The sequence below is a fragment of the Erinaceus europaeus genome, chromosome 4 (genome assembly GCF_950295315.1).
Source record: "Erinaceus europaeus chromosome 4, mEriEur2.1, whole genome shotgun sequence".
Classification (NCBI taxonomy): domain Eukaryota; kingdom Metazoa; phylum Chordata; class Mammalia; order Eulipotyphla; family Erinaceidae; genus Erinaceus; species Erinaceus europaeus.
The window spans coordinates 29,227,393-29,242,444 of NC_080165.1; the positions used below are offsets into that span (position 1 = coordinate 29,227,393).

General features: G+C 39.2%; 1 protein-coding gene across 1 annotated transcript; it reads left to right on the top strand.

Annotated features, from left to right (window-relative positions):
- The first annotated feature begins 4,768 nt into the window (after positions 1-4,768).
- Positions 4,769-14,357, top strand: SERPINB1 (serpin family B member 1). The gene is made up of 7 exons (XM_007522189.3): positions 4,769-4,922; positions 6,042-6,219; positions 8,436-8,573; positions 9,106-9,223; positions 10,621-10,763; positions 10,846-11,013; positions 13,828-14,357. Exons 2-7 carry the CDS (start codon positions 6,052-6,054, stop codon positions 14,230-14,232), a joined length of 1,140 nt encoding a protein of 379 aa, XP_007522251.1. The 5' UTR covers positions 4,769-4,922; positions 6,042-6,051; the 3' UTR covers positions 14,233-14,357.
- The last annotated feature ends 695 nt before the right edge of the window (positions 14,358-15,052 follow it).

The window sequence follows — 15,052 nt, forward strand, 5'->3', positions numbered from 1 at the left end:
CAAACTCACACCTGTAGTTTTTTATTTTTTAATTCTTATAACCCAACACCATGAAGGTATGGAAATCAAAGGAGACAGTCACTACTCCACTCACCATGCGTCAGTGTGTTGTGTTGCTACGATCTGAGCTCATCACACCCAGGAGAGGCATCATCTGCTGGAGTTTGCATCAAGATATATGTGAGTTGAGTGTGTTGGTTCATAATCCTGAATGAAATAGGCTGCTGAGCCCTCACAAAACCCTTTGGTCCTGTTGCAGATTGGATCTGTAGAATGCACTGTACTTGAGATGGAATGCAAACCACTGAGTGAGGGGAGAGCATGAGGGCTCTGTTCTGACATATCCAAACCCACTCCATCTCCTCATAACAGATAGGGCTGCCTCCCCTGGCAAAGTGATGTCATAAGCAACCATGTCAAGTTCCTAAAGCTGTAACCACACTGACATGTGAGGACTAGACAAAGTACTTCTTAGTGAGAAGATCTTCCCATCAAGTTCCTTCTAAACATCTAACCTTCCAGCCCTAGGCTATAGCTGCTCCCAAAGTCTCCAGTCACAAGATGGGTTCCTGGAAGAAATATTTTCTGGTGAATATCTTCTTACAAGGCAAAGGAGTTCATCCAACTGTTGAGGTTATGGGCAGTTGCCTTTCATTAGCTGCTGGATCTCCTGGGAGGTGATTAGAATGCAGAAGGCCTCCAGGCACTACCTTAAGAAAGAATGAACTACAAATTGTAGCATTTTTATTGTTGTTGTTTCCCAGGCCTCACTGCTCTGGGCTGATATTTTTAGCTAACAGAGCTAGAGAGACCAAGGTAAGGTGGGGATTGGGTTAAAACCTGGGTCATGTGCATGGCAAAGTAGACACCTTCCCAGGTGAGCTATCTCATTGACCCTAGGAATTAATTTTTTAAGACTTATTTATTTTATAGATACAGAGAAATCAAGTGGAAAGGAGTAGATAGAGAGAAAGAGAGATACCATCAGCAGGGCTTATGAAGCTTCCTCTCTACAGATGGGGATAGGGAGGCTTGAATCCAGCTCCTTGTACAATGTAACGTGCACTCAACTGATAGTTCCAATGTTGATGCAAAACTCTGGCCCACAGCATATAGTTTCAAGAATGATGCAAATTGTGTAGTCCGGGAGTGACGCAGTGGATAACGTGTTGAACTCTCAAACTATGAGGTCCCAAGTTCAACCCTCGGCAGTACATGTACCAGAGTGATGTCTGGTTCTTTCTCTCTCTCCTTCTGTCCTTCTCATTAATAAATAAAATATTTTTAAAAATAATGCTGAAAATTGGTATTATTGTGTTGTCAGAAAATCCATGACACATTTTTGCATAGAGAAAACACATCACAAGTTTTCCGACAACTCAGTATTTTTCTGTCAAACTGTACAAGCAGTTCATCAAATTTCAAGCACAAGTTTCCTAAAAGTACCACCAGGGGGCCCCAGTGGTCACACTCAGTATTTGGGATGGGTTCATGTAGCTCATCCAGCTTTGTGAACATTGAACACTTGTGCACTCCTACATCAGTAACAGGAAAACTAACCTAAACAGAGTCAACACAACTAAACCAGATTCTTAGGATTGCTGTCACCAGAAATGCACAGTCATTGTGTCACACTAAAGGATAGTTACTGTTGGCACTGACTGGCTGTTCTACAGGCATTTACTGGTACCTTCAAATGGGACCCAATAGCTGCAAGGCACAAATCTCTGGCCATGCCTCCCACTTGGGTGGTTAGGCTATTACACTTTGGGTTTATCCTGGGCAAGGAGTGAATCTGCCCCACTGTGGTCATCTTCATCCCCTCCACTGTTCTGGGGGACATTACAACGTATATTGTAATGTCATATGCTCATATTAAATAAGCTTAGCAAGAAATGATAGCCAATCCAACCTGCTCTTATTGACTACTAAGATTCTACTAATTAAAAAAAGCTGTTTTCCAAGAAAATGACCTTAAATATATTCCTACCTTGCTCATAATTATACAAACAGTTCTTATACAAACAGAATGCTATATGTTCAACCTGACAAGTGTGCAGATGTGTTTTAATTAAGTCACAAGAAAATACAGGTAAGCACCCTGAGGGAGCTGACACCCAATGTAGAGAGAGCTTAGTAATCACTAGATTGATTACCTCCTGACTTCAAAGACATGGGTTAATTCCGCCTAACTTTGAATTTTTGTATAACCAGAAGTACACAGTTTCCACTCTGGTGTCTATATTCTTTTATTTAACAGTGTGTACAACTTTTTGCTATATATTGCCATGACTGGTTCATTTCCATTATTGTGTCTTTTCAGTCATATTAATTTGTGCATTCTTCTGATGATGGGTATTTATAAAGTTTTAGTTTGGACTAGAATAATATTGTGAATGTATCTTCAGGTACACATGTTCAGTTTTGCTGGATAGAGTCCTATAATATGAAGGGTGACGTTTCTGGGCCAGTTAGGATGAGCATGTGTTAGTATGTAGTAGATACACTCTATGAACTGCATGCCATTTAGAATGTCTAAGAGTTTCTTTGAGAGTGAATGTTCATATCTTTAAAGTCGCAAGTAGAACAGCATTCCAATGTCATTTGAGAGGTTAGTAACTTTATCTTGACATTATGTTAGGTAATGCAGATGTTGATTCATGACTGATATATAATGAAGAATTAAAAAACATGAATTTGTGAAAGAAAATAGTAGTGGAGACTAGGCGATGGTACACCAGGGGTTAAGCGCACAAAGTATAAAAGGCAAGGACCTGCGGGGGGGGGGGGGAAGGGGGCACTTCACAAGCAGTGAAGCAGGTCTGCAGGTATCAATTTTTCTCTCCCTCTCTGTCTCCTCTCCCCTCTTAATTTCTCTCTGACTATCCAAAAAAATTAAAATTAAAAAATGGTCACATGCACAATGGATTCATAGTGTAGGTACCAAGCCCCAGCAATAACCCTGGAGGCAAGAAAAAAAAAGTAGTCAAATTGTCATTAATACTTTGTGACAACTATGATGGTTATCCTAGGGTGGGGGTGGGGGGGAAGTCTGAGGTGAGAGTGGAACTATACCCCTATAATTTTATAATATTGTAAACCATTATTAAATGAGTAATATAAATAAATTCAGAAAAAATGGTTAATGTACAAAAGCCAATTTTGTTCTGGATCTTATAAAGTATATGTATTGATTTGGGAAATGGTTTTTAAAAATTCCAAAATGTCCGGAGGAAAAAAAATAGAACTCCTTTTCTTTTAGTTTATGTGTCTTAGATTTCAATCTAACAATGTTTCCATGCCAACCCTTGACTTGCTTACATGGAGCTCTGGGTAGGTGCTGATGAGTGGGTGCTCCGGTTGTGTCAGAACTGATGGAGAAGTAACCACTCAGGTAATCACAGGGATTTACTGGCTAAGCTTACATGGGACCTAATGGCTACATCCACTCCAAGTCATTATAACTGGCTTTCAAAAATGTTAGTTTCCATTTCTAATAAACTGTAAAGCACTCTGCAGTCTTAGTTCTTAAACTCTTGCTGCTTTTTTTTTAAACTACAGAGAGTATTTTATCATTTATTACTTTGACCTTCTTTGCTTTTTTCATTATAAAAAAAATCTATAAACCTATATGAATAAAATGTATTATTCAGACTAATTATTATCCATACTAGTAAAGCACATTATCCATCATAATGCATCGTCCATACTAATAAAATAGTAGAAATTTCTCTTTGTCTCATTTCATGAGATTTGCAGGAAAGAAAGAGAAATGTTTCATGGACATAGGATCATTTCATATCCTTAAATACTACACATCTTGGTGGAATCACACACTGAGGTATTTAAAGAAGAAAGCAAAAACCCATAAATAGTTATTACTTTTAATATTTAAGCACAGCCATTCTATTTTAACATTGCAAAGGGAAAACTAAGCAAGTAATGGACAAGAAATACTTTATTCAAAACATGTGAGTGACTGTCAGGAATGACTGGGTGTCAGGACTAGTCTCACCATAGTACATGAAAGGTAATGAAAGCAAGGATGTGGTTTGAAACTGATTCTGTTTTCTTTTGCCCTCAAAGCCTCTCTGCTCCTCTGCACAAGAAGTTCCAAACATACTTCCTCTCCACCAAAACAAACAAACAAACAAAACAACAAACTAAGCTTAAAAAAAAGACTTTGAAAAATGTATGGCGATATATTATTGCATTAGATTGTATTATGCAATAGAGTATCTCACATTTTATTCATGGATTTGGAATCACACTGAAAGTGAAAAATACAAGTGGCAAAAAAATAATAAAAAAGTGGTCCGGGAGGTGGCGCAGTGGATAAAGCACTGGATTCTCAACCATGAGGTCCTGAGTTCTATCTCCGGCAGCACATGTACCAGAGTGATGTCTGGTTCATTCTCTCCTCCTATCTTTCTCATAAATAAATAAATAAATTCTTAAATAATAATAACAAATACAAATGGCCTTTTATCAAAGGCATAATTAAAATATAAATATATATTTATTACACACATATACATACACATACACACACACATTAGAGAGGGGGGAGCTCACAATAAGAGGTCGAGCATTCAAAAAGGGCTAGCTTGCTTTCTAAGAAGTGACATGTGAGGCCTTAGCAGCCACAGCTTAGTAAGATGTCGCCCATCTGGTCCTTACTGTATAGTTTTACCCAGAACTCAGAAAGGTGGCTGTCATGGAGCGGCAAGTACTAAGGTCAGCCGCTCGCCTCCATTTCCTGGTCGGCCCTCTGGGCACACAGTCCCCGGAAGTCCTCCCGGGGCCGCCTCACCCTCCCAGCGCCCGCAGACACGCCCTTCTGCCAATAATAAGGGCAGCGCAGTGCCCTGTGCTCAGACCTGCAGCCCCACCCTGCCAGAGCCCGTCCAGCGGAGCAGCGGGTAAGGCAGACACCGGGCACTCCTGATTGTGGGTGTTGGGGGTGCGGGAGAGACACCCTCCCCCCGCTGCCACTTCCCACCTCCAGGTGTTTCATGTCCCAGGTCCCCTGCGGGTCAGGCGCTGAGATCCACTGGTCTGATCAGGATTTTGAGGCGGGGGAGAGGAGAGGCAAGCCTTGAGATTTAAATGTTTTTCTTTCCTCCGGAAGCTGTTTGAAAGCGTCTTCTGACAGTCGTGGGTTGGTGCTGCTTCTCCTTTCTTTGCTTGAAGGAAGGGAAAAGAGACTGATACTACGCGATCCTAGAAATTCATCCTCTGCAAAAATAATCCCGTTTATTACACCTAAACCACCACGACAACTGTTACTCTTCTTTGCCTATATTTAGGGAAACTGAGGCTAAGAGTAGAGCTCTTGATGGACGGGCGTCCAGGTGCTCAACTACTGCAGGTGACTGACTGTAGGGGCCATAGGGAAGATACTTGTCAGCTTTTCTTTGTCCAACTGTCCTGCCTGACCCTGAGGCCTCTGATAATTTACAAAGTTTCAAATACTACACCAGCTACCGGACTCGGGGCACTTAACCTCTCTAAGCTTTATGTGAACCTCAAGAATGAGGTTCTTGACTGGAATATGCTTTAAACCACAGTGGGAAATGATCCTGATTTTCCAATGGAAACATTCTTATTTAGGCAAATGAGGGCGATGGAGTGAGTCATTGGAATGATTCGGAGATTTGAACCCAGGGGTCAGAAATGCGTGTGAGCTTGGCAGGACCTGCCTGCTGCTGACTGCTATCCCCAGGTCTCAGGTGACTCCAGCTTGGCCTCTTCTTTAGACTCACTTTTTTTAGACTCAGTGTCCTCTAGTACACTCTGGGTCCTAGTCTTGTGTCACTGTTGAGTCTGTGACTCATCATCCTAAGGTTCACATATCTGCAGTTGGGAAAATGTCTTTGTTTTCCTGAAAGAAAGAAGAAAAAAAAAAAAAAAAGGAAAGAAAGGAGGAACTGTAGATTTCACAGTATTTCAGGGTGCTTAGCAGAGTAATGATGGGGAACTGCAATTGCTCAGTTGCTCAATCTGTGGGTGTCAGCATGTGCCTCTGTTCTGTATTGCAGCCTTTCCACCATGGAGCAATTGAGTACAGCCAACAGCCGTTTTGCGGTTGAACTGTTCCGCACCCTGAGTGAAAAGGATCCTGCTGGCAACATTTTCTTCTCTCCCTATAGCATTGCATCAGCAATGGCCATGATCTACCTGGGGGCCAAGAGCAGCACTGCTGCACAGGTGGCCAAGGTCAGTAGAAATAGACAAAAAGATTCACTTCCCTTGTTTCCTTGCTAAAACATGTATCCAAGAGTGCTGTCTGTGTATTACTGGAATCAAAACATACAGACAATCGGAAAGAATTTCAGCTTTGGCAGAGAGACGTTATTGGGAGAGAACTGCTCCATGGCAGAGGATGAATCTTGGCCTGCTAGCCATAAATAGTACCCATTACATCTCTTATTTTTTAAAATATTTATTTATTTCCTTTTGTTGCCCTTATTGTTTTATTGTTGTATTTATTATTTTTGTTGTTATTGATGTCATCATTGTTGGATAGGACAGAGAGAAATGGAGAGAGGAGGGGAAGACAGAGAGAGGGAGAGAAAGATAGACACTGCTTCACTGCTTGTGAAGCGACTCCCCTGCAGGTGGGGAGCCAGGGCGGCTCGAACCGGGATCCTTCAACCGGTCCTTGAGCTTTGCGCCACGTGCGCTTAACCAGGTGCACTACTGCCCGACTCCCACATCACTTATTTTTAAGCATGATGATACAGGGGAAACTGCATAGACAGTGGAGAAGTTGGTAATGTCGCTTTTAGAGGGCATAAGACCCCATATTTGATAACAGATGTGACTCTGAGCTGTATCTATTATGAATCTATGTGAGCAGGATGCCTGGCAACTAGAGGCCAGGGCCAAGGTGGTGACAATGTGGCAGGTCATTCTTACAGCAGGAAAGGGCACAGTGGAGTTAAAACTTCTTCTTTTCCTTAAGGAATAATTTCGAGAAGGGGAACTCTGACTTTCCTTGATACTGAGAGGAAAGCAGTAGTAAAATTAAGCTCTTTCTAACATACCACTATAACTAGGGAGGGTCTAACTTTGGGTTCAAGTTTATGGACCAGTTCCAGCTGCAAATCTCCTCCTACTACACTTAATGGAAAACCAATTATCTTCACCATACAGATTCAAAAACATTTTAAAGTTTTCAAAAATTCACTTTATTTATTTTAATAAGTCCAGTACTAATTGTTAGCTGTTTCTTTTTTTTAATTTCTTTATTGGGGAATTAATGTTTTACATTCAACAGTAAATACAATAGTTTGTACATGTATAACATTTTCCTGTTTTCCATATAATAATACAACTCCCACTAGGTCCTCTGTCATCCTTATTGGATCTGTATTCTCCCCCCACCATCCCACCCACCCCAGAGTCTTTTACTTTGGTGCAATACGCCAATTCCAGTTCAGGTTCTACTTGTGTTTTCTTTTCTAATCTTATTTTTCAGCTTCTGCCTGAGAGTGAGATCGTCCCATATTCATCCTGTTAGCTGTTTCTTATAGGGGAACACTGGCTTCTATTTTGAGACTTCCCAGGCACATTATGAACTGAGCAAAAAAATAGTTTAAGGGTCCTCTCATTTCCACTGAAACAAATTAATCATAGCGGCTACACAAACATTTCGTATCTCTTTGAGTAGTAGACTTTGTACATACATAGCTTCTTCTTCATAAGAAGGAGCCAGCCCAGCTTCATAAAACCATAAAATGACTCTTGCTTTAAAACTAATACATGGGGAATTAAACTTTTGCCTAATGTTAAATTTAAAGAAGTTGTTTTTCAATAACTAGTGTACTAGTGCCAATATTATAATAGTAGAAAAATACCATTCTCAATCTATAATGCTTTTTTTTTTTTTTTTTAAACCAGAGCACTTCTCTGCTTTGGTTTATGGTGGTATGGGATTGAACCTGGAACTTTGGAGCCTCAAGCATGAGAGTCTCTTTGCATAACCATTATGCTGTCCACCCTGCCCAATCTATAATGTCTTTGTGTACCTGCATAGGTAATGGTTCTTACTTCTTACAGAAGCTACAGACTTCTGAGAATGTTTGGTCAAATCATGTTTGAGACAAAATAAACATATGAACATATCATATGACCTCCTTTGGGAAAAATAGCAGACTTGTATAAATATTTAGTATATTAACCACTCATATTTGTTAAGCTATAATTATAACAAAAAGTGATGTAAAAGCAGGTTGGCAAAATTGTTATGTATCATAAAGCTCCAAATCTTGGTTTCAATATAATTCGTTCTCCACTGAAAAATTAAGTTTTGCACCCTTCCCTACAATTAGTAATAATAAAGCACATTAATTCAATTTAGTGAAACTAAATGTCAGAGAATCACTCTGATTTCAAAATAAATGTTTATAGGCATGTTTTCTTTATTTTAGACTCTTCATTTTGATGAAGTCAAGGATATTCACTCAAGATTTCAGAGTCTGAACGCTGATATCAATAAACGTGGAGCTTCCTATATTCTGAAGCTTGCTAATAGGTTATATGGAGAGAAAACTTACAATTTCCTCCCTGTAAGTACTTTATATCATGTTATGAAACTCACAAGACAATGCAGATATTCTTCCAGATCAAACAAGAGCCAGTGTTGCTTTTTAAAAATTTTCAGAAAAAAATAGTAAGAGTGAAAAGTGTATCAAAGACAATATTCCTATCAGTTTATGTGGTTTTGCTTTATAGTCTTCATAGTGGAAAAAATCCGACCTGACATTTACTAAAGCAAAATGAATTCCACAGTTCCCTTCAGAGTACAACTAGTACATGCATATTTATGAAAATAATAGTCAATTGAGAAAATAAATTGGTAATTTTATATAACACCAGAAATCGAAACTGTACTTAATAATAGTTCACATAGTAAAAATTTAATGGTACTTTTTTCATAATAAAGACAGTATAATGGTTAGAAAGTTTTTAAACAATGAAACTTAATCCTCAGGATAATTTCAGTTGCCTTTAGAGATTTTAGAAAACTATTTCTATATGGAGTTGGAGTTATTCACATCTTTCCTTTCCCCCTCCCTTACCCTTTTTGAATTTAAATAGGAGTTCTTATCTTCAACTCAGAAAATGTATGGTGCTGAGTTGGCCAGTGTGGATTTCCAGCGGGCCTCAGAAGATGCAAGGAAGATGATAAATGAATGGGTCAAAGGGCAAACAGAAGGTAAGAGAACGAGAAGGATATATGTTTCTTTTTTCTGCTCCTCCACTTTCCTTAATAGTGCTTTCAAATTTAAATTTTCTGCGAAGTGGAAAGCTAAACAAGATTTAACTACAGAAGCTATGTTTTCCCACATAAGTTCCCCAGAGACTACATTTTAAACTTAAAACTAATGTAGAATGTAGCATAAAAGAAATACATCTAACCAGTCCCAGATTGTTTAATATATACATATATGGCAAGGAAGATCATACTTGTGAATCAGTTTTCACAAGCTATGTGGCATACTTCATGTCTAAGAAGTCAGACATAGAGTAGATAGGATTAACTCTTACCTCTCCACTCATGAAATGAGTCAAGGCACCTACAGATTCCTGTTTTCCATATTAGGAATTGTTCAAGGCCATGTTGTAGTTATAGGTGGAGATGTGTTTCAGTAGGGTCACTATCCTACCTCTAGGATATTTGTTTAAAAAAATTTTACTTATTCACTACATATCAGAGTTTCATATAGTACAGGCCAGGCCAGAGCACCACACTGGTACAGAGGCTTGTGGAAAATTCACTTGGTCGATTTGAAAAGACTGCCATTCACAAAGCAAAATGCTCATTGTTTATAGCATACTTTTAAAAAGGAGAATTTTCTTATTTTTAGACCCTTAACACATTTGACTTGCTATAAAGTGTGGGCCCTATTTGGGGGGAGTGTAATTGTGTCATCCTGATCTGTCTCATGAATTGTTTTATTCAAAGTAGAAAGATAACACTAGTAAAAAAAATTTTTTTAAAGTGGAAACATACCAGTAGGACTTTCTAAATACTCTGTTGCAGGGAAATGAAGTAGAAAGAATGCATTTAAGGCATAGGAGACATTTCATCCAATCAACTTCACATACTCTCTCCGCCCCCCTCCTCCCTTTACCTCTATCTGTATTAAATTTGAAAAGAAGCAGTCTACTGGGAGTAGTGGAACCACCCCAGTGTCAAAGTGTTTAACTGCAATTCACTGTGAATCAAATGTCAGTTCACCCCTGGAATTCTAAGGGGCTGGGCAGTGACAAATCAGGTTAAGCGCCCATAGTACGAAGTGCAAGGACCTGAGCCCGGATCCCGATTTGAGTCCCTGGCTCCCCATCTGCAGGGACATTGCTTCACAAATAGTGAACCAAGTCTGCAGGTATTTGTCTCTCTCTTTCCCTCTCTATCCCTTCTCAACTTCTCTCTGTCCTATTTAAAAAAAAAAAAAAAAAAAAAGATGGCCACCGGCAGCAGTGGATTTGTAGTGCAGGTACTGAGCCCCAGCAATAATCCTGGAGGCAAAATAAAATTTAAAAAAATCTGGAATTCTCATGTGTGGATTTACAATCAAACAAACAAGACTTACTTTTTCTTTTTTTTAGGAAAAATCCCAGAACTGTTAGCAGCAGGTGTGGTTGATAACACGACTAAACTCGTGCTAGTGAATGCCATCTATTTCAAAGGAAAATGGCAGGAACAATTCAGGGAAGAGGCCACCACTGAAGCACCATTTAGGTTGAGTAAGGTAAGGTGAGGCCGCTGTCTAAAGGACTCTGCTCTATAAGGATGCAGATAATAGAGAATTATTTGTTTTTTCAACTCTTCAGAAAGACACCAAAGTGGTGAAGATGATGTATCAGAAGAAGAAATTTCCACTGGGTTACATTGAGGACCTTAAGTGCCGTGTGCTTGAATTGCCTTACAAGGACAAGGAACTCAGCATGATTATCCTGCTGCCTGATGACACTGAAGATGAGTTTATGGATCTCAAGAAGGTAATGCACCTGTGTTTCTTGCTTCCATTTTGTATCTGATTCTTTTGTGACTATCAAGTGGGCTGTCCTTGATAATGTGTTTACTGATATTACTAATTCTTTCTCATTCTATTGATATTTACTATGCCAGAGCCCTAAAATAAATTTTCAGTAAGCAGTTATGGTTGGGAACTTCAGATGCATACTAAATGCATCATTGGTCAATAGCACCTTGTGGAAGTTCTCTTAAATGAACTAAAATGGCTGTTTATATGAAAAAAAAAAAAAACCTTCAAATTCCAGAACAAATATAGAGCTACTATAACATCCCATTTTTGCTGCTAACTCTCATCACAATTCATATCTATTGTTATTTAAATTTCCAATAGCTGCATGATAGATGAGACTCAAAGTGACATAGCAGCTTGAAAGTTATCTATTTTTCAGTATAAGCTCTCTAGAGATTTCTATAACTAATTTGAAGACTGTGGCATCTTTTGCCAGGGTTGGGCTTAGGCAAAACTGTTAAGATTATGCTTTTTCCTCAGTATCTCTAGATCACTATGTGTTTTTTTTCTAATTGCTATCAAAAGGAACCTAAGTATAATAATTTAGTCTATAGAAGATATATTAAAATTAATATGTTTCCTCTTTCTGTTATATGTCTATGATGTCTCTTTTCTGACCATAAAGTCTCATGAAAAGCTAGAGAGGTAGCTTACTGGGTAGGGTGCCTACTTTACCTTGTGTGACTCAGGCTCAATTCTTTGCACCACATAGAAGTATCAAGGAAAGCTTGATATATGAATGAAAAAGCCGACTAGGAGTCATGAAATCACATGTAGGCAAGACCCATGCTCTGCCAAGAAAAGAAGAGGGGAAAAAAAAAAAGGAAAAAATTCCCAGGAAAAGAATAATCAGCATCAGTAGGACAATGGTTCTATTCTAATCCGTAGTGGTAATAGCTGGCATATATATAGAATTTACTATCAGCCAAACACTTTATGAAAATTAATGCTTGGGCCCAGGTGGTGGCACTGTTGAAATTTAAATTTAAAGGGGGCTTTAGCAGCGACACATAAAAGATTAACTGCAGGGTGCTAAGAATGGGTTTAAACAATTAGAGGCTTTATCTGGGTGATGCAGGGCAAAAAGGCAAATATCTAGGTACTGCAAAATAAGCGGCTCCATTTAAGGTTAAGCAAAAGAGAGGTTTATATATAAACAAACAAACAAACAAACAAAAAACCACTGTGAATGTGAGGGGGGAAGTCTAGCTAAGAAAATGGGCAAAAGTCCAAAGTCTGAAACCAACTTACCCGAGATCACCACATGAAAAGACCAGGATCAGTCTGGAGCCACACCAAATGGAGAGTGCCATGACAAAGGTAATCCAATTGAGAGTGTGAGCTGCTGCAAGTCCTTGCAATTTGTACATTCCCTAGTTAGTGTGTTTGCCCCAGGCTGATGTCATTCGTATGCTAATTGTCCCAAACTCCTTTGGGGGGTCACAACAGTGGCACGCCTAGTTAAAGGCACACATTACAGTGCACAAGGACCCAGTTCAAGCTGTTGAGTGGTGAGTTAGAGCTACAGGTGTCTCTCTGTCTCTCTGTCTCCTCCCTTCCCAATTTCTCTCTGTCGCCATCCAATAGTAAATGAATAAACATTTTTAAAAATTAGGAGTGGGGTGGTGGTGTGCATGATTGAGCACACATGTTACGATGAACAAGGGCCTGGATTTAAGCCCCCAGTCCCCACCTGCAGGAGGAAAGATTTGTGAGTTGTGAAGCTGCAGGTGTCTCTCTGTCTCTCCCCCTCTCTATCACCTCCTTCCTTTTGATTTCTTGCTGTCTCTAATAAATAAATAAAGATAATAAAATAAAAAAAGAAAAATTAATGCTCTTAAGAAGATACTATTATTCTATTTTATATGAGGAGCTCAGACCTTTTAAATTTTACTTAGGAACTATTAGAGATCCATGATCTGCAGGGATCATAGACCATTTCAGTGAGCCCTAGGGTTCAGAGGAAATAGTGACTTAAAAAGAAAAAATCTCTTGGGGCCTGGATGGTGGCTCACCAGGTTAATTGCGTGTAGTTAAAAAAAAAAATCTCATGGGGGGTAGGTGTTGGTGCAACTGGTTGGGCACACATGCTACAAAGTGCAAAGACCTAAGTTCGAGCCCCTGGTCCCTACTTGCAGGGGGAAAGCTTTGCAAGTGGTGAAGCTGTAGGTGTCTCCTCCCTTTCCTCTTGATTTCTGACAGTCTCTATCCAATAAATAAAGATAATTAAAAAAAATCTCTTGTGTGACCTGGAAGTTGGCACACAGTGGGGAAGGTGTCGTAAGGTAGACTCTCAAGCCTAAGATCATGAATTTGACCTCTGGAATTGCAGGTGCCAGAGTGGTGCTCTGGTTCTACCTTTATCTCTGTCTCCTCCCTGTCATGTTAATAAATAAATTTAAAAAGTAAAAATAAAATTTTCTTGTACCACTCATTCATTGCAGTGATGCAGCATAATAGTCTTAGGTAAATAGATGAATAGGTGGGTGGGTACATGAACAGATGGATAAGTGTGAGGATGGAGTGGATTTGTAGATAGATGGTTTATTGATGGACCAAATATACAAATTTACTATATTTGGGCTCTTGATAGCTTGGTACACAGCTCACCTCTATTATCACCAATTACTGAAAACAACTGGTGCAAAACACGAAGGAAACTCTTTGACACCTGATATTATGGGTCTATTTATTTAAATGATGCATTATTAATTTACTAACTCTAAAAATTGTTTTCACTTCTTCTCTTTGCCTATTCTAATTCCAGATTGAGGAGCAGATGACTTTGGAAAAACTGCAAGAGTGGACCAAACCTAAGAGCATGAGTTTGATTGACGTCCATGTCTACTTGCCCAAGTTCAAGTTGGAAGAGAGCTACACTCTCAACTCCCACCTGGCCAGCATGGGTGTGGTGGATCTCTTTAACAGTAACAAGGCTGATTTGACTGGCATGTCAGGAGTCAGAGATATTTTCATATCAAAAATTGTCCACAAGTCCTTTGTGGAAGTGAATGAGGAGGGTACAGAGGCAGCGGCTGCCACAGGAGGCATTGCCACCTTTTGTATGCTGATGCCAGAAGAAACGTTCAGGGCTGACCGTCCATTCATTTTCTTCATTCGTCACAATCCCTCAGATACCATATTGTTCTTTGGCAAACTTTCTTCCCCTTAGAAACTGTGGGAACATAAGGTCAGGCATAGGGCCTTATTATCTGCTTTTTTAGATGATGCCAATTTACATATATTTTTATCAATAAAACTGCTATCAAACAAAAAATACTTATTTTATAAATTCAACCATTTGGCCACTTATAGTCTTTGACTTTGACACAGTATCTATTTTATTTATTTTTATATTTAAAAAAATCCAGTGATTGTTTAAATTTATCAAGCTTAAAATAAAAAAGGAGAAGAAGAAGAAAATAAAAAGAGGAAGAGGAAGAAAACTCCCAGAGTGGGAGAAATGTTAGGGAAAGATGGCTAGATGATCCTGAAACCCAATTCCACTAGGACCTTGAAAGAGGGAAAAAGGAAAGATATTCAGAAATATTAATAGGTGTAGCTGTGCCTTAAAATGCAAAAGTAGGCAGGATCATAGGAAATAAAAGGGAAGGGGGGATTACATGAAACTAAAAAGCTTTGGGAGGGGGTAGATAGCATAATGGTTATGCAAAGAGACTCTCATGCCTGAGGATCCTAAATCCCAGGTTCAATCCTCCACACCACTCTATGCCAGAGCTAATCAGTGCTCTGGTAAAAAATAATTAATTATAAAATTAAAAAGAAAGAAACAAAATTTTTTGCACAGTTCTTAGTAGACAGTTTTGTTGGCTGAAAACTGGTTCTTGCTAGTATTTATTTTAAAAATTCTATTGCCATCTAGGTTACTGCTGGAGCTCTGTGCCTACAGTATGAACCCACCTCTCCCAACAGCCACTCCCTCCACCACCAACGCCCACCCCGTTTTCTTTATTTGGGTAAGACAGAGATTG

Bases quoted from the DNA above. Each gene is read 5' to 3' on its own strand.
- SERPINB1 (XM_007522189.3), top strand. From the start codon at position 6,052: ATGGAGCAATTGAGTACAGCCAACAGCCGTTTTGCGGTTGAACTGTTC. The intron at 6,220-8,435 runs GTCAGTAGAAAT...TCTTTATTTTAG, and splicing joins CTGCTGCACAGGTGGCCAAG to ACTCTTCATTTTGATGAAGT. The intron at 8,574-9,105 runs GTAAGTACTTTA...GAATTTAAATAG, and splicing joins AAACTTACAATTTCCTCCCT to GAGTTCTTATCTTCAACTCA.